Genomic DNA, 24,449 nt, shown 5'->3' with positions numbered 1-24,449 from the left:
CCACTCAATCCGTTCACTATTTAATTTATTGAGCCCTTTGAGATCTTACTAGAAACGGCAATGTGTCAGACACTTACATGATTTAAAATGTTAGGTATCTCTTGATGGGTTTCACTTTTGATTTAATGAATACGTATCAATACTATCAATTTTATTACCAAAACAACGCAACTTTTCATTCGTGCCATATTTCAGAATATAAATGTTCCTCTTCAAAAATATTTTTAAAAAGTTGACATGAACCGGAACCAAAGTTTAATGTTTCTGTAGGCGAAACTAAAATAGCATCAAATCATCGCCAGTTCCTTCCAGTATAGTTCAGTTCCGTAGTTCCCTGGCAGCATTAACCCAGATATAAGTGGGAAAGCGGCCCTTCGGTAATTTATGACTTTCTATTTTTCGATAGCGAAGTCGATTCGAAATTCGGACGTGGGCGAACGCGTTTCGTAACTACAGCGGGAGATAAAGACATCTGGTTGGGAAATAGGGAACTATAGTACCTACACAATGTAAGTAACGGCTGTACTAGGGTCACTGAACAATAGTTAATTAACTGAATTTTGTGGTTAGTTGTACTGTAAACAAAATACCAGTTGCTCGGTTAAAATTAAAGGTGAGTTCCGATTTAGTTGTGGCGTACGCGCAAGCTAATAAATCGTGTCCAATTAGCAAGCCGCGCCGCGTTATCGCGACAAAGCGAAGCCGAGCACTTAGCGCGGCCCTTCGCACTACACGTACCTGGTAATGCTAATACGTCATCATACAAAAATACGACGATACGGCTAATAACTTTCCCAGAAATCTTCACCTGAAAAGAATCACCAATTAATAGGTAGAACCACCTACACATTGATTAACAAGTCACGCGATAAAGAAAGAAGTTTCACTTTTTTCTTCTTATTTTTATGTTATTTTACTTTTTCTTAAGGCCATTCTATAAGAGCCAGCTCTGTGTATCCGGGTCACATTTTGACGTCGTAACTTTTAATAGTTCCAGCCGTAAAACGTATCGGTACAACAACAGAGGGTCGAGGGATGATATTTACGATTATGAAGCGAGGGAACAATACCCGAACAATGAAGAACACGAAACACAACCCATCTATTTAATTTCGAGTAGACACCTTTGTCGTGTGTTTTTGTTTGCGGTCATTTCCATAAATTATAGAGGAGGGTCGGCAATGTTACCTTCTTGTAAACTGTACCTGCTATTGTTATGGTAAGCTACATCGTGACGAACAAGCCCGACCTGAGATTTGGTAACCGAAATACAACTTGAGCTCAAAGAGATGATGGATGAGGCTCTTATGGCTATTATTTAAAGTATTTGGACATTTTATATTGGCATGTATTTAACGCGGCGACTAAGTAAAAGGAATATAGGTTTAAAAAAATAATAGAGTGGGTACCATTTATAATGGGTTGGCAGCTAATAAGGAGTATCATAATAAGTAAAAGGTAGCATATTAATATATCAATTATGAGGTCGGTTTTAATTTAAACTAGCATCAAGTTTTTCTTTTGGCAACTGAATTAATATCTAAGCGAAAACTTAATGATGACAATAAAATTGAAAATGGGCATTCATAAATAATACAAATCAGGTTCTATTTAAAATTGTTTGGGTGAAGAATAAATATAAACTATAGTCTGTTTTTTAATCTCGTAGACTAAATTGACACTTGCAAAATGTCAAACTTTCTAATAATTTTGCTAGCTCTGTGGTGCAGTGTTGTACTTACGATACCGGTTCGTTGAATCGTAACTTTTTACAATAAGTCATCCTGAAATAATGGGTTTATCCTTGATGATTACGCATGGCTTTGCGTGGTCAGATATCCCTGGCAGTTTGTAGCACGTCGTACAGCCATGTGTACGTACGTGAATTTTAAATATAAAACTTTGAATGAATATTAAATTCGTCTATTATAGATAAAAAGTTACGATTCAACGAACCGGTATCGTAAGTACAACACTGCACCACAGAGCTAGCAAAATGATTAGAAAGTTTGACATTTTGCAAGTGTCAATTTAGTCTACGTAGTTGAGATTAAAAAACAGACTCATATTATAAATATATTGTGCGACTTTTTAATAGCTTTAAATAAACTCTAAAATGGCATGAAGAAAAAATATTTGAGGCTGTTATTTTCAAAATTATAGGTGAATAAGTAAGCACGCAACATGCAGCAAGCATGACTTCTGTCACGGCTCCGGCGCTGCGGGGCTCCGGCGGTCCCATGCGAGCTTATCGTCGCAGATGCTTTTCACGCTCACCACCGCAGCTTCGGCTTGCTGGCCGGCCAGTGCCGGCCAGCCTCAGCCGCGGCGGTGAGCGTTAAAACTACCTGCGCCTCAGCTCGCAGGCCGCCTCGCCCCTCCGCGCCTACGCGGTTTTGAATTGCACTCTAGGGGTAGGGCAGATGTGACGACGAAGACTACGTGGAGTCAGTTTTGCAGCGATTCGTTTTCGTCACTAACTTCAATTTTTAATACAATGTTTTTTTAATTGAAGGTTATAAATGGCAATATGCTAAATAAAATGAATCCAAATTACATTCTACCATCTTCATAGTGCGCCAAGTGAGATAATACCACAACACCTGTCGCCGTTTTCATGAAATTATGATAACAAAATATTAATAATTAACTGTTATTCCTTTTTATTGTACTCCTTTTAATATTTAGAGCTATCCACAAAGCGAAGCCTGAAACTGGGTTTTTAGTCGGCACGAAATAGTTGGTAATATATTATCTTTGCCACCCAACTAACATTATTAGTCGCCAAGTCATTATAAATAGCTCTTCACCTAATATTTCAATTGACTGGTATAATTTATTTGCTACCCAAACGCAGCTGCTAGTTTTTAGTTTTTATAACACCCTTAATTTTGAACCTTACATATTATAATAGTCGCGAAAATATTTAATCGCTGCCAAGTTATTTTATTTGTTGCAAACATTTGTCGACTTTTAAGTTATTAGTCACCCGGAAAATAATAAGCCTTTTATATTTCTGTGTTCTGTAGAAATTCTTATTGCCTTTGCCAATTAAATAAAAAAATATATTAGTTAATACATATTAAAATGTGTTATGAGCAGGTTACATGAAATCATTTGTCAATGTCAATTAAAACGGTGAATCTCCAACATACCTCGCACTCGAAAGGCACTGAAACAATCCGAGAATTCTCTTACATTTTAAGCAAATTTAATTAAGAACTTTTATCGAAATACCCAGATACCCAAGTTAGGGCCCAATTAGTGGTGGACGCATAAGGGTTAATTCTGCGTTGACTCCTTACTTATGTTCCTTGGTGCTTAGTGTATTGTCCAGTCACGTTCCCCACCAATCAGTTTAAATTTCACCCAATAAGGATGCGCCATATAAGGCATCCCGGCGTATTATCTCGATACCGTGCACAAAACATCCACTAATTGGCTGAAATGTCATCATATTGGAGATGATAAATGATGTTGGATGATCTTACGGTGCGCACGTTCTGTATGAAGGGTTATAATTATTGGAGAAATTCATATGTTGCAATCCTTTTTGGAGCCGTAACATAATTTTTGAAAAATGACTGTGGTACTAAAATGGCTCCAATAATACATAATTATTGTGAATATAGGTGCATAGAGGTCGGTACTTACTTGAGATTACCAGCGATAACACAGTTTCTAGAAGTTCACTCAGGTACATTATTAACCAGTTTCCCTCATTTGACTTTTATAAGGCACGCAGTTATGAAGTAGTAGTTAACCTATGATTTTACTTATTAGCTCCGACTACTTACTGAACTGATTAGCATTTATAGTGTTTTCTGCATTATTTATAACTGAGAGAAATATTAAGCCCAGCGGGGCCCAGCAGGGCCAAGGCCTGCCGGGGCTGCGGGTTGTTCGAAAGAGATACCGCGGCCCTGGTACATAAAAGGCCTATGACGGAACACGACGATTTTAGAGAAATATTAAGGCATTCATTAGATTGTAAACCTTCAGTGGACAAAATAGGATAGAAGCTCTGGAAAATGTTACCCCGAATCTGCAAATCTTGGCGATGTTTACATCACGTGAAACCACAATCGATATCCTTATGACAGTCTCCGTGATCTAGCGAGGTCATTGACTTACCCACTGCCCCAGTTCACACGTGATCAGACCATTGAACGTTTCAGATCCGCGCTCGCCGACTCATTCGCTCAATTGCCGCTTCCTGCTAGTGACAATGTTCAAAGCACAAGGCCGACTATTTCTATACTTTTTATTATATTAGTAGCTCGACGATTGTGCTCTTGACCGAGTTTTTTTCGCGGTTTGGGTATCACGCTATACTAAAAACTTAAATGACAATAATAAAATACGAAATGAAATATTAAACAGGAATGTTTCTTGTTTAAAACTCAACCCTTCATAATTATTTATAAACCGCAAAACAGATGCAGCTAACCAACATTTTAATTTAAACATAAAAATAAATTCTTTGATTGAATGAGATCAAAACATTGCCCAAAAATATGATGTTGTTAATTGCTTTAAATAAACATGGATATAAATCTGTTAAGTAAGAAAAGCAAACAAACCATTGACTTGGTTTCTTGCACGTGTGTATGCAAGTTGTATGCGCCTGCGTCGGCCTAAATCGCGAGTGGTCTCGCGCACTCCTCACTATTTATATCTCGATGACGTTATAACAGGGAGGTATTTTTGTCACTGCATTCGAGTTGTACACGAAGTAAAATTAGTTGTATGGCGAATTTATGTGTGAGACTGAGACAAGTTTATTGTATTTTATTATTATTGCTTGTAGTGTGTTTATTTTATGAAGCTATTGCAGTTGTATTCTGGTGTATTTAGTAGGTGTTACTTAGAATATAATAATCCTAAAGCTGCAAAAACTAGACGTTGCAATGGCACAATGATAAGCGCCTTTTACCAAAAAAGATATGTATTGGGGGTTTCTGCATTACTGTCAAATTCAAAAACAAACAAACTTCAGACTGATACATAAGGTCCACCACTTATTATCACACTCTCAAAATTGTTACATAAACAATATTTTGGAGTATTGACTCTTACTGATCGGTGTGTCCCGCAGCGCCGTGAGAAAGCTTCGGCCTGGGTAAATATTGTCCCGAGCATACCGTAACTGACTGTTACCGACTCCCACAGACGTCCACCGGTACATTTCATTACGTTAAATGTGCTTTGTGTTAGTGCTAATCGATAGCGTTTAGCAAACGCTAAGATCTACCGGCCAATGCTCGCTTAGGTACCTTCGTAAAACCGCGCTTAGCTCTGATTGCATCTATTGTGGTAACCGTTCGGCCATTTCTATGTTTAGATCAAGCTTTATGTTAGAAATGGTTAACGCAAATGACCTGTATCGGTGTTGTTCGGACTTACATCTTAGCCTTATTTGTGGACTAAAGTGTTTGTAGTTTAGATTAGGAACCAATTTGTATGAATTAAATTCTGTATCTACTACCCTAGTCTATATATCTATAAGTCATTCATATCGAAGCGGAAGAATAGAAACACTTTATGCTAAATTGGACATGAGCTTTCTGTGGATCTGCTATATATTTGCATATTTTTTGAATTGAAAAGTGGTGAATTAAGTTTTTTTTTTCTAATGTGCTGGTATCGAGACATAGCTACATATAGGTACAAGTACAAATATCTACGTAGCATGTGAAAGAGAAATTGCCGCATTAAGTACCACAGATACGACAGTGCTTTTGACATTAAATAGCTTCAACACGTCGTTAAATATGAGCGCTGTTCTATTTGACGGTGTCTCACACAGTTGTGGACCGCGGCTCAACCCACAGACTTTTCTTAATGTTATTTTACTGCACATTAATTTGTTTTAATGTTCCTTGTTGGAACAAATAGAATGGCCTAAGTATGACTATAATAAGTGTGCATGTGTGTGTTCCGGGTCTTCTGTTCATATCTGCGTAGGTGTTAGCATTTGTGGGAACTTTGTATTTACAATAGGACCCAGTTCTTTGAGTATCGGTCGTGACCAAAACAATTCACTTTAGCGCATAATTTTAATTACACAATTGCTGCAGATTAATTTATTTTATGGGAATATAAACTCGAAGCTAAACCATCACCTTTATTGACAATAGGTAATAAAACAAATTAATTCGATATTTAACAAGTGGGTTTTCTGTATGGAGCTGATTCATTTTGAAAGCCACATACACAATTAATCATACCGACAGTTAAATATTGTTTCACCAAGTGCTTCAAATAATAGGATATCGAAGACAATAACCCAATAAGAATTGAAAGATATTGAGTTTCTCATGGTCGTAACAGGCTTAGCGTCATTTCATAAGGTCTTTGAATGCTCAGAAACATGGATCTACACAAAACAGAGACTGCTTCTTCTAGCATACGCAAACAAAATATACAAAGTGCAGTAATTCCTGTTCGATTAGTCCAGCTTATTTACCGAGCTGTGGCTGGCCGCCCACGCTCCTGTAACTAATGCGAACCATCGACTATTACTTACCCCCGTCTGTAAGACACAGAGGAGTTAATGAATGGAGAGACAATTAAATGCTACGCGCAAGGTTTATGTTACGCTATAGGCTCCGGACATCCAAAGAAACGGCGGCAGATTAGCGAAATCATTCTGTATCTTTTTCAGTACATCTTTAAGGCCACTATTAAATACGATGTCTATACAATGGGTAGAGTAAAATTATTTGCCAAAACCATTATTTAAATACGATGTCAAAACAATGGGTAGAGTAAAATTAGCGGCCGTTTTTATTTAGTTTCGAAACAAATCCTTCTTATTTCCTAAATTAGTGAAATAAGATTACACGATGAGTTATAATTTATAATAGAACTTGAAAGAAAATGCGCTAATGTTACACAACCAAAAAATATTCAAATCGAATATTTGAGTATTCGTCACATTCGAACCACAAAGCTAAGCTTTTCAAGCTTTCACGCCCTCCATTTGCTAAATACTCTTTGGTAAACAGGTTCGCGATAATCAGCGCGATGCAGCCTCTGCGTGCAGCTTTGTAGCCTATCTTGATTTATAGTTTTACATAATTCTGTCGCGAAGCAGTTCTGAGGATAATCCAGTATTGTTTGTTCAAGTGAGACCAGGTCCAGGTGTCAAGGGGACTGAAGATTAATAATACTGGCACTTGGTGAAGTGCATAACTGTTTATTTGTCGCTTAAACTGATTTGAATTTCTGTGAACCGGCTAAGGTATCATTGTCAACGCCTTTGCAACTATCTAAAATCAAATAACTCTATACATACTCAGAGAGACTTTGTTAAGGTGGCCCCTAGCACTTTTAAGTTACAAGCATAAAAATAAGTAAGATATAAACTCACGCTAATTAAATAAAAGTTATTTACGTCACACCCGCCCAATGAAGCGCAGCGTGCACTAAAAATACATCAGCTAATTTCGTTATTGACAGATATTATATTGGGAGGGTGCTTAACTGCACCTGGAGAACGGAAGACAAATTATATTGCATACCAGAAAAAATTGGAAAAAAGTATTTTTTATGCTTTACTTTTTTTCTCAATATATCAAAGTTATGACATAAACTAAAACAAAAACAAAACTGTGCTTTCAGTGTACACGTCTGTGAACAGTAAAACATTCACCAGAACGCCAGCCTTTTATAACTTCCCGGAAAGTTCATTTGACATCACTCGCTTAGAATAATTTCAGTAGCAATGCGTACTCAAATGTCTGCGAACATTACAGAAAAACAAAAGAAGGTTTTACTACTTCCACAAAGTTTGCAAACTGCGCATAACTTCAGGTGTACTGGCTAGCTAACAATGTTTATTTTGTCTTGTTTCCCAGCTGAATACTGGGAACAGATTAAATTCCCTTTGAACAACTTTGTTATTATTTATCTGTGCTTGGTGAAAGGCGAATGGTTATGTTCACTATTAGTAAGGCACATTAAGTGCGCTGTGTTGTGTTAAACGTCTGAATAACTTACAATGATGCTGTAAGCTTAGTTATCTGTTTTTCGAATCATTGCTTACGAAGTGTTGTTAAGCTGAAATAAAGTTTATTACATAATGTCTTTCGAAATGCAGAAAAAATAAAAATGCACTCTAACAAAATTGACTTGATTTGAAATCCCTTCTTAAATATGTACGTACATATAGTCCCAATGAATATAAAGAAGTCATTACCACTCCACAATACAATGCCCTACAAGATGCAGTTAAAACAAAAGAACAGCGAACCAATAAAGCTGGTTACACAAGTTTGTAGTAAAATTGTGAGCCACAGGATATAAATCGTCGCTCGACACCGTTGCCACAGATTACATATAATATCGTTAGTTATTCGTTACTCTGTGGCACTGGCGACCGCTCGCTGTAGATATTCAGATACGGTACCGTACTTAAACGTGAGCATACAAGATGTCTTCATTAACAACCTGTGTTAATAGATTTAAGCCTATGTTTAACTTGAAATTAACAATTAATTGTTTATGTTATTTACTGAATTATAAATGATGTTTCAACTTAGAAGTTACTCTAGTAGAGTACATTTTTTCAACTTTGTTATAGCTTTCAACTTTTTCAACTTAAAAAAAAGATATTTAGAATATTTAGAAAAAGATATTTTTAAATTAAAGATATTTAGGTATATGAATACTAGAAATGCAAGGAATTGATAAACACAGGAGGACTTATCCGTATCAAAGTCTAAAGAAAACCATAAAGTTACCTAAAGACTCTTTGTTTTGAAAATTAATAACTTCGCGTCATTGCAACTGCGAGAAAGCGGGTCAAAGGCCTCGTATTGAGGCGTGCATGATATATGAAAGATTATAAAACATGGCTGTGACACTTAGAGCAGCCAGTAACGAAGAACATGGTTCAGTCACGAGCCACGGGTATCGGCGACCGGCGCTAATGAGCGATCTTGCCACCGATACCGACGCGACCACGAGACGGCGACAGCGATTTCTACACAAGAAATAATATGCTATTTTTATGTCCTATAGTCTTGTGAGCTTTGATAGACACGTTTAATTGGCGTAGGTGAGGATAAAAAGGATTGATTAATCTTTTATATGTTGCCAATTAAAATTGGACAACTTCTAATTTTATTCGTTCCATTTTCAAAAAAATCAACCACCAATATTGGCAATGAGGGTTTTTGAAATTTTTTCTGCCACCGGGTGGCGCCACGTATGCGTCTGGTCCAAACAGCTGTCAAATAGTATGGAATTGTAGGTGCCGAACTCATTGTTTATTGAAATTCTGTTATATTGGAAGTGTTATTGATTTTATTATGGACTACGGTCAGAATAAGGTTTCCGAACTAAAAATTGAGCTAAGAGAGAAAGTGCAAAAGTCACTGGTCACTCATCAAAAGGAAAAGCTTGTTGAAATTTTTTTTAACACAATATGATTTAGTTTTTTTTATTTACTCAACCGCAATAGTAAAACAATAATGCAGTGCTTTAATTATAAAATAAAAAAAACACTAAAATCGTTCACTATTCATAGTAAAGATAAGCACTTTGACAGTTATCTGGACCTGACGACTCGGTGCTGCCACCTCGTGGACGCCATTTTACAAAACCCTCATTCGATTAAATTCTTTTACTATAAAAGCAAGCACTGGCTGGAATTTCTAGAAACAGTTTTAGGATTTTTTTTAACCTATTCTATTTTCAAACAGTTTTGCAAAAATTAAAAAGCAAAAATGTGTTTATTGTGTAAATGTTTAGTTTTAAAAGGCTAATATTATTATTTTGCTTCCGTATAAAATGCTTATTTTAACAAATCCGATAGAAAAGTGACAAAGACAAACAACCGACTTGCGTAGACGCCGCACGGTAAGTTACGATGGCGTCGTGACATTGCAATCTGAGCACTTTCATACTTTCTTGTGTTTCGTCATACTTAGTTGCTCAGACCTCCTCCATCACTTAGACAACGGTAATAAATTCTAAATGTCACCGAAGATGATGCATAATGGATTCTGCGCCTCGAGGTGTCATTGCAAGCACGATCAAACAAATTGAGCCCTTAGGGCTTAGATTAGAAGGTTGCTTTCGTTTAATTGCAGTTTATTAGTGCCGTAAATTAAATTTTGAATACTGAATACCTCTGATACGTGAATGATTCCTGCGAGTTATTTCATACATAAGTTGGAAAAGTATTTATTCTATAATCTGGATATAAAAACGAATCCCTATATCCCTTGGGGAGATAGCTTAGACCGGGGAGAAGGATAAAGAATTTTTGCCACCATCCGGCTACGGGAAGCAGTTATCTCGGGCCGCGGATGAAACCGCTGTCCTAAGCTAGTACCTATTCAATAAAAAAAATAACTACTTAAAAACAACTTTCAAACTAATTATCAGAGATAGCTTAATTTTACTACACTGAAGTATTTTCTAAAGCAGTTTTCACTTACACACTACAAGATATAAAGTTAGAAACAATATGGCATCGTCATAAAGTTCAGCTGCGTAATAAATAATAGTTTGCACATAGTCAGGTATTTACGTCTGCATTGTAATTAAGACGTTTCGCGGCTCTCACATGGTTCAGACAATCGGGAAAGCGAACGTCTAAGGCTATAGACAACATAAAAACTATTGTTTATGAAGTCATATGCTAACTTCAAATGCTCAGTGAATGGAATGGCATATGAAATAGGTTTGTTAATCATTAAGTATACAAGTTTGTGGTTGGTTTAGTAGCAACTGTAATATTTATAAGCAAGTAAATAAGGACTTTAGAAGCTTCAATAGTTTCTAGATTAAGTTCACTTATACGTTTATAGGTAAAAATTAAGCTAGTTAATACCCGAATGTTCAAAGTTACTTCGGCCGTTCATTTAATAGTTAAAGCTGGCTTTGCAGTAGATAATTGTAAATGCACTAGGGAGTCCTGTTCCACAGTCCAACATCAAAGTAAATAAAGGGGATGATAATCGCTTTGTAGCAATTTGTTTGTATAGTGGTCAGTGAACAAATCTCATTGCACTTGTCCGCTTATTTCCATACAATTTGCGCCACACACGGTGCGGCGCGTGCGCGCTCCTTTTGTGAACAATCCTAAACGCAAGCCGTTTACTGACAGTAGAGACTTTAAAACAAGCTGCTCTTTTTAATTAATGGGGAAAAGGGAAGGGAAAATAATTAGCTAAACATATTTAAATAACAGTAAAAAAAGAACTTTAGTAGACTGCACAGGTATATAAATTTACAAAAAGCCCACTTGAACTACATCAACGAATAAAATTCCGAAAATGACCATAAAAAAAACTATTGATGTTTATGACAGAAGTGTAAAATGGCACTTCTATTTTCTTTCACAGCTATTAAAAGCCTCTAAATAACCGTCTGTCGTAAGGGTCGATGTTACACGCAGATAGAGGAGCGACCTCATGTAGGCACTTATGACAATAAAGTTTGGACAATGGCCGCGGCCCGTGTTTGCGGTGGACCACCGGCGGTGGGAAGCGAGATTGCTCTGCCCCTTTGACAGCTCCGGGCCCTGTCACCACTCGTAACTTACTACATGCACAAGCTTCGAATAACTTACAAAAAAAAATGAGTGAATATTATCGGGTACCGAAATGCGGTGAACAAATTATTTTGCATAAACAATGAACTGAAATTCCGTAATTTACTTAATTTTTTATTTCGAATGGAAAATGCTAGAATGATAGGCCTTCTCATACCTATAATTACTGAATATCTTAAAGCTATTACCGAGCTATGTTGATTAAACTCAACGGAGAAAGAATGCTCGAGCGATTTTAAATAAACTATGTGCCTGAATTTTTGTCATTCACCAAGAAGATAATATTCATTCGCTTAAATAAAAAGACAATTTATTCCGGTTCCATATTTATTTTTTTACTTTCTTGCTCGTCTGGTCTGGTCGAAGGCATGTAGTTTTAATGTGAGGATATATCCTGTTTCATACCGCATGAACCACATAACCGAGACACTTTTAATGATTCGTTTAAACCACGACGATATCAATTTCTTAAATGTTGTAGTAAAAGTTCGATTGAACGATAACAAGGAATATTAATAAGTATATTATTTAAAAAGTGGGTACTAAATAGACAATTTTGATACATTTTGTGGTAGCATAATGAGGTACGTTGCGTTGACACAAAGCGCCCATTTTCCTTCATTCACATGTGATCACGTCCGGCGCATACGCACGTAATGCGCGTGTAGGCATTCCATTCAGCGCTATGCTATCACATCATCTGAGGCCCGCTTTGATCTACGCAATCAAATTAATCGAATACAACTCACAAAAGATCAAAGTTTTAGCTCCTGGGTTCATAAAGACATGACCAATCAATTACTGTTTAGATTTTATTTGGGCACGCGGTCAATTGACTTACGTTTCATGTTCATAAATTAATTTGAAATGATTGGTTGATTTATAATTTAGATTCAGTTACCGTAAAAACTCCTCTGGTTCACCACATGTTTTAACAACACGTTGTATATCAAACTATTTCGTAGTGCGGACACACCTACAAATACGTCGTCAACTTTATTTTAGTATCTGGTCCCCCAAATATCATCAACTTGACATTTAAACATTCTTTACAAGTCAAGAAGCCGTAAAGCTCTCAAAGAAAGATTGATGACCACCCACAGAATGCATTTTTACTGTAATGGGTATCTAAATGGTTGTGCAATATGGTGGCACTATCGGTCGATGTCAAAGATAGATAAGTTGTTGATGGGAATTTATCGCCCTTCACAGTGCTGGGCGCGGCCCAAGGATACGAAACACGAGCCACAAACAAGGAGCGGTCTTCGATAGACGTTGACGGTGTTTGCATTTTACTGGTTAATGGAAGCCGCGGGTTAAGTTCGCAAACATATTGTTTTACACTACAATATTTAATTTAACAATAGTATAAAGTAATAGACACGCAGCGTAGGCGCACACTGCGGGTAACCCCAATGAGGGCACGATCGATCGCCACTATGTGGGCGCGGAACACCGTTTCACCATAAATGAGCCCTTTGTGCTGTAAATTGATCATGAGGGTCTGACCGATCGCCTTTTGCAATAACAGAAACGAATCGTCTTCTATTTGATACCCACGCGGAAGTATTGTGGAGCTTTTACAATCGTGCACGTCCCAGTCGCACCGGCCGAGGCGCCCGCGCCCTACAAGTGCTATTTGTTCAACTCAAATTTAGAACGCGGAGCTTTCTCGCTCCTAGTCCTAACGAAATATTTAGATAAGGAAATGTCGCAACATAAAGCAAAACAATGAGCTGTTAATTATAAGAGCTTTCCTTTATTCCTTATTTATGAGTACGTCGACCTTTAAAACGCGTGAGTGGATTATTGTATTATTTACAATGAAATTCAGAATTATGAGAAATTAAAGTACACGCCCACTACAAACCTATAAAGAGGTTAAACACTGTATAAACTTATTGCATTTTGATTACCCACCTACTCAAATCAGTTATTAAAGTTGCGTTCCCTTAATAGCCACGAAAGTAGCTTGTTGATACGGTCAAGTAAGAGACGACACGCGACGGGGTTAGTAATGATTTATATTCATTTAAATGCATAAGGGCATGCAGTAGAAGCTACGTATGTATAATCACAGAGGCCGCTGCCCGTGACCAATGTTAAATTGAATACGAATCGGTTATTTGCTATCGAGTGATCGAACACGGCGCGGCTTCAAATCGATTCGTAGCGAGATGATCGATGGACCGGCCGCCTTTTAACCTGCATTATTTATTTATAATTTCGTAATTGTAACACGTTGACATAAGAAGATTAATAGAAACAAAAAACTAGTAAAGATATTAATTTCAAACAACATGTGTAAAAGAAAAAGTTATGAGCACTTGAATGGTGTGATGAAATCGAATATCCATAGATCCATTAGAGTGCATAGGGCCGTTGCAATGTTAACTAGCCTTATCGGGACAACAATGAATGTTCCACAAGCATTACTATGCAAATGTAGCGGGTCTAATTAAGCCATGACTGGCTTCAGGAGGGAAGGATCGAACATGTAATTATTTACGCTAATTTAGTCTTGTGCATCTCATGTTTATTTACAGCTTCATTTTATGCGACGTCAAGCCGGTTGTCGGCTGTAAAATATATGCATTTTAATTTCGTAATGATTGTTCCTTTTTTCCTGTTAGGAATAATAACTGTAATCAGATCAAAACTGTAATCAGGCTGAAGTGATTCTTAAATATTTTACCCGAAATTAGTGTTCAATTTATTAGGAATGATATTCGTGTGTTAGTCAAATCTTAGGAAATAGTCTCGCCGTGGTAAATACGGGTTACGTTCATTAGTACCTCAAATATTGATTTAAACACTAAACTTGATTGTTTTGCCCCCGAATATGGTATTTGAGTATTCACGCTCAATTACTCCGGTCCCGAGCGACCCGTTCAACTTATTAAGATCACGATTTAGTTTGAAAATCGTATTATGAAATCCAACGTATGGAAATTGACAAATATAATAAAACAATGGGAAATCCAGGAAAAAATATACATAATTGCACCGCTATGTTTCTACAATTCCCTTATTCTGCAATAAAAATGTTCACTGCACATTTAGACAAATTCATTTCGTTACAATTCGGCGATACATAATCCGTAATTTTCTTATCAAACATCCCACAAATATTATTATCTATATTCTGTACGTAATTACGTAGGATCACGGTCTGCTCGTCACATAGGTATAAGCAGAACTCCGTCCCGCCATCATTACCAACATAATGACGTAATGAAAGCCCTCTAACGCACCGCAATCATATTCGTCTCGTTATACCAACTCAATGGACGGTGACGATTTCATTTAACTTCAGTCCTTTTGATTCATGAATGGGAGGATAATTTAATGATGGTGTTCACTCTTCGAGAGAATTATCGTTTTTATTACATCCTCCTGTATTGAGGCAGTTATTTATCTGTCATTTATTTCGTTTGAACGTTACATTCTAATTGAGCACATAATTTATTGTAATAACATTATAGTTTACATCGGCGATAACCTACTCCTTGCTGTTTATTGCTTGTTGATAATAATCATTATCTAAATTCAACAGTAATGAGTAGAATGCACGAATAGAACAATTTTATTGCACTATGTTGTGTATTTTATCTAATTACATAGATAAAATATATTAGCGCGAGAATAAATGTTAGCCCTAAGAAAGAAAACAATAATTTGTATAATTTATTAATGAAGCTATGTTTCTTTATTACAGGTTGCTGGTTGGTGCTCCACTAGGTCAAAATCTACAGCCAAACACGACAAAGTCGGGCGCGCTATGGAAGTGCAGTGTAACTTCAACGCCCACCGACTGCGTCCAAATCATCACCGACGGCAAACGGAGTGAGTAACAAGTGAACAACCGTTTGTTGTGACGTCACTACTCTGAAGATACTAGACTACTCGTTCTATGCATTGAACCTTTCGACAACCTTCAAAAACATGCAGCCATTGCATCCAACATCTGAACTCTACCATATTCCTTTTTCAGAAAATTTCCAAAGAGAATTAGCTGTAAATAAATACAACGTGTCTCACACAGAACAATGGTTCCAAAAACGTGCTAATTTAGTAAATTAGTATAAAACAATAGTTTGAGTTCTCACACTGTGTTTTGTTTTTAAATTCACTAATAGATGAACCTGCCAAATACACACATAGATGAATAGAACTACTTAGACGATTTTGTAGTTAGGGCTCGCTATACACTTGCTACGTAGCCTAGCGTGTTCTCACAGTCTAGATACAAACGAGGGAAACGCTGGAACACGTCCATCGATTACCAAGCATGATTCTAATCGATTAAAATATCGATATAAGTTTTAACTAAAATGTTGTCTTTTGTCGGTGGTGCCCCAAACAGCGAAGTACGGCAAGATAGACACGAGTAAGTGAGCTGTGGTCTCAACCTCCTTTTATTCTTAATCATTTTGCTCTTCGACTAATCGACTAATCGCTGTTATGTACTTTTTGATTTACTAATTGTCAACTCTTGTCTGCTCAGTTCCAGCTGGACCGTCATATATACTGCAACGCATGATATCACTAACTTAGCGGTTTGACTTTTATTTTGCAAACATCACATTCACGATTCTATGTATTTAGATTACATTTTCAGTAATAGACAACTTTACTTTACTTAACTGCTGAAAGTGTCATGGCAAATGAATGTTAATTACTGAAAATGTATTCTATTTGCGATAATATAAAGCACTAACTGCTTGCCACAGCACCAAAGACACATGCTTGAGCTACACAGCACTTTAGATACCAAGTATCAAACTATTTATTTAATGTATTATACGTATAGTAAGTACCGATCGTTGTCTAGAGTAGATTCAGTTCAACATACTGAACTTGAAGGAAACTCAAAAGAAAACGTATTTAGTGTAGACTCCGACGAACTTAGATTTAGAGCTTGTTAGAAGTGTAAGTTAATAGAGCTTCGTTAGGCCTTAAAATTTAATCAAACCTCGAAACTCATAAAACATTTTTAATTCTCAGGTGAAAATTCACACAACCGTCTTAACTCGTAACATGAAACTAAGGTGACTGGCTATAATATCTAATTAGTTATTAACGTATCACTCATTCGGATAAATCTATGTGCGGAAAGTATGCACTTACAAAATTCTAATCAAATGGTCAAAACCTATCTATGTCTGGTTTTGAGTAATAATAAGTTTAACAAGAGACTACAAAGTAACGCTGGGCCGAATAACTTACATATTAATTAATGAATTAACATACGTAGTCTTCGATAACGTCCATTAACCCGAGACCACAAGTTTGAGCCGTATCTTCACGTTGTTATCACCTTGATTCATTACAGGTTGCAGGAGTATATCGTCACCTTAGCAAACACACCTTTGATCACGTATACTGACACTTTTAATATCGATAAAACAATATTAAAACCACTAAATGATGGATAATACCAATACAGTTAATTAAAAAAGGTACCTCATTATCATATTGATTGAAGCTCGTTCTAAGTGGTGTTGTTTGTGCCGATATAAAAAGTATCGAATAATAATGAGTTTTATCACTTTAGTTTGATGACAGAACATTCAGGTTTTGTTACCTAGTAGGGGATGCATGTTTATACAAAATGCTATGTTCTATCAAGTGCACGATGTTTGTGCAACGTGATACAGAAAGTATCATTTTCTGATGCATTTGCAAGATTCCTTTGCTGTTAGTTTTGAGAACTATGTATGTTCTTGCATTACACACGCCTGGTTGCAATGCTTTGCATTTGCCAAGATTATCACCAAATCAGTTTCTTATTGGTATTGAGTTTAAACTTCTGTTTTGAAGCAAAAGCAACCCATAATACTCTCGTACAAGTTGCCTTTGTTTAACGCATCTAAAAATATATTCTTTTTTGCAGTTTTGATTCACTTTAATTTACTTTGGGTTGAGTTTATATAACATGGTGTTCTAGAATTGCGTAAACACTAAGAACATATTATAATTCTGTTTTTGTGTCTAATTAAGCTTTTAAAAAAAACTTTGTGCTAAAAACCTTATTTAATCATGATCCATATGAAATAACATATGTGATTAATTTTTTTGAATAATGTAATAATTGTATTTTGAATTTGCTATGAATTGAATCGACGCTTCTAACAGTTGTCAGCATTGGTAGAGTGGCACGTATTGACGATGTATTAATCTATAGATTTGGATTCTGATCACCTGACTGGGCCATACTCGGATGAGATCAAGGAGGGGCAATGGCTGGGCGTGTCTGTGAGGAGTCAGGGTCCGGGGAAGAAGGCTGCCGTCTGTGCGCACAGGTTCGTATGATTGTAGACGTATTAATAACTTAAAGGAGTCTCTTGTTTTGAGTTCCTTGTTTTCCAATGTCTTAAAATTCCAATTCTTCTATATTTGACGCAACCATTTTATTCACACAATGTTAGAAAATACGAGTTTTCTTAGTTGTTATAAATGCAAATCCACATTACATGTTTGATCTAAATTAGTTGTCCAATGTCATCAAAATATATTTTTGCGACCTAGATCTCGGATATTTCTGTGATTTACGACATAAGTAATGTTCATTTAGTTGTCATGATTTTAAATATTTTTCAGATATATCCGCAAGCAGGGAGAGCTGCAATTCGGCCAAGGTCTATGCTACACGCTGAGCAACGAATTAGAATTAGTGGATGTCATGGAGCCTTGCAGAGGAAGATCCGTAGTGAGGTAAATTGTCATTATCGTTTTTATTATTCAGCCAGGAAAGTAAACAAAAGTAGCTTTATGTTTAGCTTATGTGACTTAATAATCAAGTTAAGACTTCATATTTGAACGTCATCGGTCTCAGACACAAAAGAAACACTATTGCTTTACACTTGGCGTTCAACGCTTTAAACTACTCGAAGAAACTCGAAGTACCATTTGAAGTCAAGACACGAGGTGGAGTTCACGAATATATCATTACTAAAAGCGGCACTGTAACTTATCACCGCCAGCTAATTTATGTTCCATAATTTCAGAGTATTAGTCTAGATATTTTAGTAGACAGCCGGTAATTTATTGAGTCTGCCATCCCTGAGTCCACATTTAGTTTCGAATATAAATCTCTTAGTCCAGAGAAACTGCAAGCATTAAATGCTAAACATAAATACTTATTTGTAATATTCTGCATTTTCCAGAGAGCATGAAGAATACGGGTTCTGTCAAGTAGGAACGAGCAGTTCTCTTCTAGACGATGACACGCTGCTTATGGGCAGTCCAGGACCTTACACCTGGAGAGGAACCATCTTCGCTCAGGATACCAGAGACGATGTGCTGGAGAGAGACAACGTCGTGTATATGGCACCTGTGCAAGACGGCGCTAGTCCGGTCGAGAAGTATAGTTATTTAGGTAAGTAACGTTGATGATCATCTGCAATCTACCAGTAAGCACGAATTTGAAAAATTGTATAAGTATTTGAACAAGAACTGAAGAAAGAAAATACGGAAAAAAAACCACAAGTGTATACTGCCTTCTTAAACTTAACAATCCTACTAACCTACTAAAAAGGCTTGAAGAAAACAAAAAGGAAACTTTGAAAATTAACAGAACTGACATTGTTTATTTTCCATCACCTGACTTAACATTATTCTACCAACCCATATTTAATCAAACCATTTCTCAATTTCAGGAATGTCAGTGTCCAGTGGCAAATTCTTTGGCGGAGACAAGGAATCTTACGTGGCCGGAGCACCAAGAGCCCACGGTACTGGTCAGGTGGTGATCTTCAGCAAGCTTGCTACGGAAGACTGGGGGAGGACCGACTTGAATATCCTCAACTTTACGCTGATGCTCAAGGGAGAACAGTTCGGCTCTAACTTCGGGTATGAAGTCGCTAGCGCTGATGTCAATGGAGACGGGTATGTTGATGCTATTTCTTTTATATTACTATATATTTTTGGTTAATAATATTAGGTACATATTACAGCTACTAAACTTTGCAATATCATTAATGTTTTGCTCATGTATGTTTTATTACATTTCAGGCTACCAGATTTATTAGTTGGCGCGCCATTCTACTTCTCGCGAGACGTGGGCGGCGCCGTCTACTTGTATCTAAACGTAAACTCAAGTCTGCATCAAGAATATAACGTCAAATTGACTGGCAAACAAGAATCCCAGTTCGGTATTGCTATTGCTAACGCTGGAGATTTAAACAAGGATGGATGCCAAGACATAGCAATAGGAAGTCCCTACGAAGGAAATGGTGTGGTGTACATTTATTTGGGAGATAGAGAAAAGGGTCTGAACTCCAAGCCTGATCAAGTCATAACGGCAGAAGCTTTGCCGGTTCTGATGAGAACCTTTGGATATGCTTTGTCCGGAGGTGTAGATTTAGATGCCAACGGATATCCTGATTTATTAGTTGGCGCATACGAAAATGTGAGTTGAAGTTATTTTAACAAAGCCAGGATAGACTTCTTCAATTTGACAGTAATCCTTATACAAAAGATACTAACTTAAACTCCTTCTCTCGTTTCAGAGCAGCGTTGCTTTAATACGAACACGACCGATCATCGATATCAAGACGTCAATCCGACCATCGAACACAATTATTAACATCGACCCCACTATTCACGGCTGTGACCGTGACCCCAGCTCCAACTACACCTGCTTCCACTTCGAAGCTTGTTGCATCATCGAGTCCCTGGTCAAGGCTAGTCAGGCCACCAGGCATCGCCTGAACTACGTCATCGAAGCAGAAACCTTCCCCGGTGGAAAGAAATATTCAAGAGTCTTCTTTGATTCTGAAAAGAGCAACATTGTAAATAGAACTATTATGCTCGGTAGGGATGTCGAAGACTGTAGGGAACATATCGTGTACTTGAAAAATAACACTCGGGATATACAAACGCCGATAAAGGTAATTTTCAAGAATTTCATAAATATTTTTTTTGCAAGTGAATGATTTGCATGCATTTATTTTATAATGTTTTTTTTTATTTACAGTTCCAGCTGACTTATCTCCTCGTACACGCGGAACCTCGCTACTCTCAATCTGGCACTCTTCCTGACGTGGATCAGTATCCTGTTCTCAACGCCACCGCCAGTTCTACGTTCACCGCTAACTTCCTGAACGACTGCGGAGCTGATGCCGTTTGTATCAGCGACCTTGTTGTGGACCCCAAATTGTTGCTACCTTTGGGTAAGAATGTTATCGACAAACATTACATTTCTTTATATCCTTTTAATGAAATATCTCGAGTTGATGGAGATCCTTTTCTAACGCCTGTCATAATTATCGTAGCAATTTCGTTGTTGAGTTTAGTAATTATTGCATAAAAAATATTGTCTTAATCAATTGAATTCATAAAAACGTATTCCATAATTTCAGCGAAGGACAATACGAAGTACGCCCTAACTTTGGGACAAGAGGAGGAAATAAAGCTGTCTATAGCAGTAGATAACTACGGAGAGTCTGCGTATGAAGCGCAGTTATTCGTCAACCACCCGCCTAGCCTACATTATATCGCAGTAAATATAAGCGTAAGTATTACAATATCCTATTTCCAGTCATATCCGATTGGTTTTCAAACATTATAGGTATCTTCTAAAAATCACCCATCAACAAAAATTCTCAGAATTGATTTGACCCATGAGACCTTTTGATCCAAAAATTGAAGGATGGCTAAAAACCTAATATATTTATTTTATGATTGGTTCTCTTTGATTTCAGGACAAACACGTAATCTGCACAAGCTTCAACAAGACCACCGTCACCTGCATGCTAGAGAATCCCTTCAAGAAGCAAGCTGAAGGCTCTCCACCAATCACGATGCGTTTCGACGCTCGCGCTCTGGAAGACAACGACCAATCAGTAGTATTTACTGTTTGGGCTAACTCCACGTCTAAGGAATTGTATCCTGGAAAGACCCCCGTACAAGTTGAAGCCCTGGTCATTAAGAATGCTGAGCTTCTAATTAAAGGGTAAGTTAATTTAGGAATTCAATAACTTCAAGAAAGCAATGAATAGACCAATTCGAATACACTGATGATGATATCTCTGCGTAACATTTTAACTCACTTCCTAAAAAAGAGGAGGTTATCAATTCGGATGTTTGTATTATTTTACCTGACTTTAAAGTGTTATGTTCTAGTGTGGCTCGTCCAGAACAAGTATTCTACGGCGGTGGAATTAAAGGAGAGTCTGCAATGACGTACTTTGATGACATCGGAACCAGGGTGGTTCACACATATCAGGTATTTACTATAGAAAATCTGAAACTTAATGAGCATCTGTGCATATATAGTCTGCGACTATTTTATGAGCTTAAATGATAATCAATCATGTAGTAGTAGAACATGTAAAAATATTGCCAATGAATTCCATTTCAGACTGTAGGAGAGATAGGTATTAATTAATTATTTTCTTTGTCAGGTGTTCAATGAGGGTCCATGGCACGTGTCGTCAGTGCAGGTTGTGATACAATGGCCACATCAGCTCGCCTCCGACACCTCTCAGGGAAAGTGGCTGCTTTATCCTGAAGATGTGCCCACTGTAGATGGTGAAGCTGGTTAGTATAAGAGTTAAATACTTCAACTAAAATATTGTACCTATTTGTGCCCAAAAAGCCAGTTCTTCATTGATTCAGTTTGAGTCGATTCACTTTCTACTTTTGCTAACTGATTTCAATGTATTACAGATCAAAATGGAGAATGTTTCGCTCGCGAGGTCAACCCTCTCAATTTAACCACTCGACCAGGCACATCAGAGCCTTTGGAAAACTTGGAGATTGATCCATCACTGACTATGGGCAAACTTAGTGTTAGTTCGAGCGAGAAGTCACATAACGAAACTAGAAGAAAGTGGACTACAGAGTATTCCAGCTCTAGTTCTTATAGCACTAACCATTTAAGAAGGAAAAGAGATGAAGATGCTGTAAAGGCCGAAGCCTATACTGATAGGAAACATGTTATTAATTTGGTAAGTGTTGCCCTTTGTGTACGTGGATGATATCGTTTGGCAATAATCGAGCACAAGTTTTGAGCTTACGGATAAAGTGCAACCTACACATGTCTGTACATATAGTTTGAGTCGGGACCTTTCTTTTACATATTTCAACAAATGAGTCTATAATATTTCAGAATTGTCAAGAAAAAACAGCAAAATGCATCCAGTTCCAATGCGTGATCTACAAATTAGGTCGTATGAAGACGAGTACGATCAGTGTGCGCGCGCGACTGTGGAACGTCACGCTCGTCGAAGAGTTCGCGAGAGCGGCCCGAGTCAACATCGCGTCTTCCGCGTACATTAGCATACCATCCCACTTCAATATACACCAGAACAAACAGACTGATGATAGAACTACGGTCAGTTGGGTTACTGTTATAATAAAATTTTGCCTAGAACTTTGTTTTAAAAGATTGCTTTCTTCCACATAATTAAGTGGGGGTGTAAGAAATTGAAATGATTAGATTTTCGACTACCTGTCAACTCGCAAATGCTTTGACCAGTTAGACATACAGTAGTTTCCGATACAGGCATGGGTGTCAATGTTCAACCATATTCGAGCAGGCCACGACTAAAGTTGCTTGACCTTGTTAACGAAACCCGAGCTCTTCCTACTGTCGCCTAATATGACCTCCCGTGTAATGGCAATGACTACAATCAGATATCGTGTTGTATTGATTATAATGTGTGTGAATTTTTTTACCGTAGCAATAAAATAAATTACTGTTCTCTCTCACAGGTGGAGACGGTCGCATATCCAGACTTGAAGATAAGCGAGCCCACCGAAGTGCCACTGTGGGTGATCATCATATCAGTGATAGTGGGGCTCATAGTGCTGGTGCTGTTAATCTTAGCACTATGGAAGCTGGGCTTCTTCAAGCGCAGCCGGCCAGACCCCACGCTTTCCGGGAACCTGGAGAAGAACAACCATGAAGCGAGTCCCTTCATCGGGCGTGATAGGAACAGTGTTCGATAGCCCGCCGTCACCCGCGCGGTACACAGAACATTACACAGCGACTACGCTGTCCGAGTGTAAATAGAACCGACTATTGTGCACAAGTATTTAGTATGTAATATCTCTGACTGTGATGTCTTCTTAGAGGAATTTGTGTGTATGTGATGCTCTAAAGTTATGTTCTGTTTTGTTGATGTTGACGCACGGTACTATAGGTATATTTGTTTTATTGTAATTGCATTTCTCTAGCGTAATGTGAACATGTTTCAGATTGTTTGTTTATATATTCTGATGGATTATGTATTATTTTTTAATCTTTTCTGTAAATACGTACTTGCCTTTATTATTTATGAATAGTTTAAATGTCTACTTAATTTGACTAGATTTTTCACTAGTCACAAAATGTAATAATGTTATAGTTTACGTGTAGGGAATAGTGATGTATTGTCCTGTTTATAAGTGAAATTGGTCACAATTGATTTTGGACACTAAAACTTCTGATAACGTATTAAGAGAGCTTTTTAAAAGTCCTGGTAGGTACTTAAATATTTAATGACTTTTTTACACGATTTATAAAATAATGCATTACTTCACCTTTCACTATTATTCAGCATGAAATTATTGAATAAAATGTTAAAATGAATTCGTTGTATGAACTAGCTTTATAATTATTAGTATTATATTGTAAATAATATTGTTTCCATGTCATTAGATTTTGTACAAAATTTTCTATCTATTGCAAGTAGAGGCATATATTTTACACGATTTTTCTAAAAAAATACCAGTACCACTGCCAACCCTCCCATCACCTAGTATTTAATGCCTTAAATAAAATGTTGATTACTTAAATAACACTGGTTGTGATTATTTCTTTTATGAACTACATACATACCTACTTAATAGTACATTTTAGATGAAATAAAATTGTGCCATTTTTATATCG

At 37.1% G+C, this 24,449-nt stretch overlaps 1 protein-coding gene across 2 annotated transcripts in view; it reads left to right on the top strand.

Moving 5' to 3' along the window:
- The window catches only part of LOC110372870 (integrin alpha-PS1), a 78,562-nt gene extending 54,118 nt beyond the window's left edge, over nt 1–24,444 (top strand). The window contains exons 2-17 of one of the 2 annotated variants that reach the window (XM_021329881.3): nt 15,288–15,415; nt 15,936–15,959; nt 17,757–17,874; nt 18,173–18,286; nt 18,739–18,950; nt 19,231–19,459; nt 19,586–19,982; nt 20,083–20,463; nt 20,550–20,745; nt 20,935–21,086; nt 21,277–21,527; nt 21,698–21,800; nt 21,979–22,114; nt 22,244–22,524; nt 22,686–22,910; nt 23,291–24,444. In XM_021329881.3, coding sequence (XP_021185556.3) covers nt 15,288–15,415; nt 15,936–15,959; nt 17,757–17,874; nt 18,173–18,286; nt 18,739–18,950; nt 19,231–19,459; nt 19,586–19,982; nt 20,083–20,463; nt 20,550–20,745; nt 20,935–21,086; nt 21,277–21,527; nt 21,698–21,800; nt 21,979–22,114; nt 22,244–22,524; nt 22,686–22,910; nt 23,291–23,527 — 3,184 coding nt within the window. In that variant the 3' untranslated portion in view covers nt 23,528–24,444. The remainder of the gene's footprint in view (nt 1–15,287; nt 15,416–15,935; nt 15,960–17,756; nt 17,875–18,172; nt 18,287–18,738; nt 18,951–19,230; nt 19,460–19,585; nt 19,983–20,082; nt 20,464–20,549; nt 20,746–20,934; nt 21,087–21,276; nt 21,528–21,697; nt 21,801–21,978; nt 22,115–22,243; nt 22,525–22,685; nt 22,911–23,290) is intronic. The other variant, XM_021329882.3, reaches the window with a different exon arrangement.
- The last annotated feature ends 5 nt before the right edge of the window (nt 24,445–24,449 follow it).

Source organism: Helicoverpa armigera, chromosome 8 (genome assembly GCF_030705265.1).
Source record: "Helicoverpa armigera isolate CAAS_96S chromosome 8, ASM3070526v1, whole genome shotgun sequence".
Classification (NCBI taxonomy): domain Eukaryota; kingdom Metazoa; phylum Arthropoda; class Insecta; order Lepidoptera; family Noctuidae; genus Helicoverpa; species Helicoverpa armigera.
This window is presented reverse-complemented; position numbering and strand designations above follow the sequence as displayed.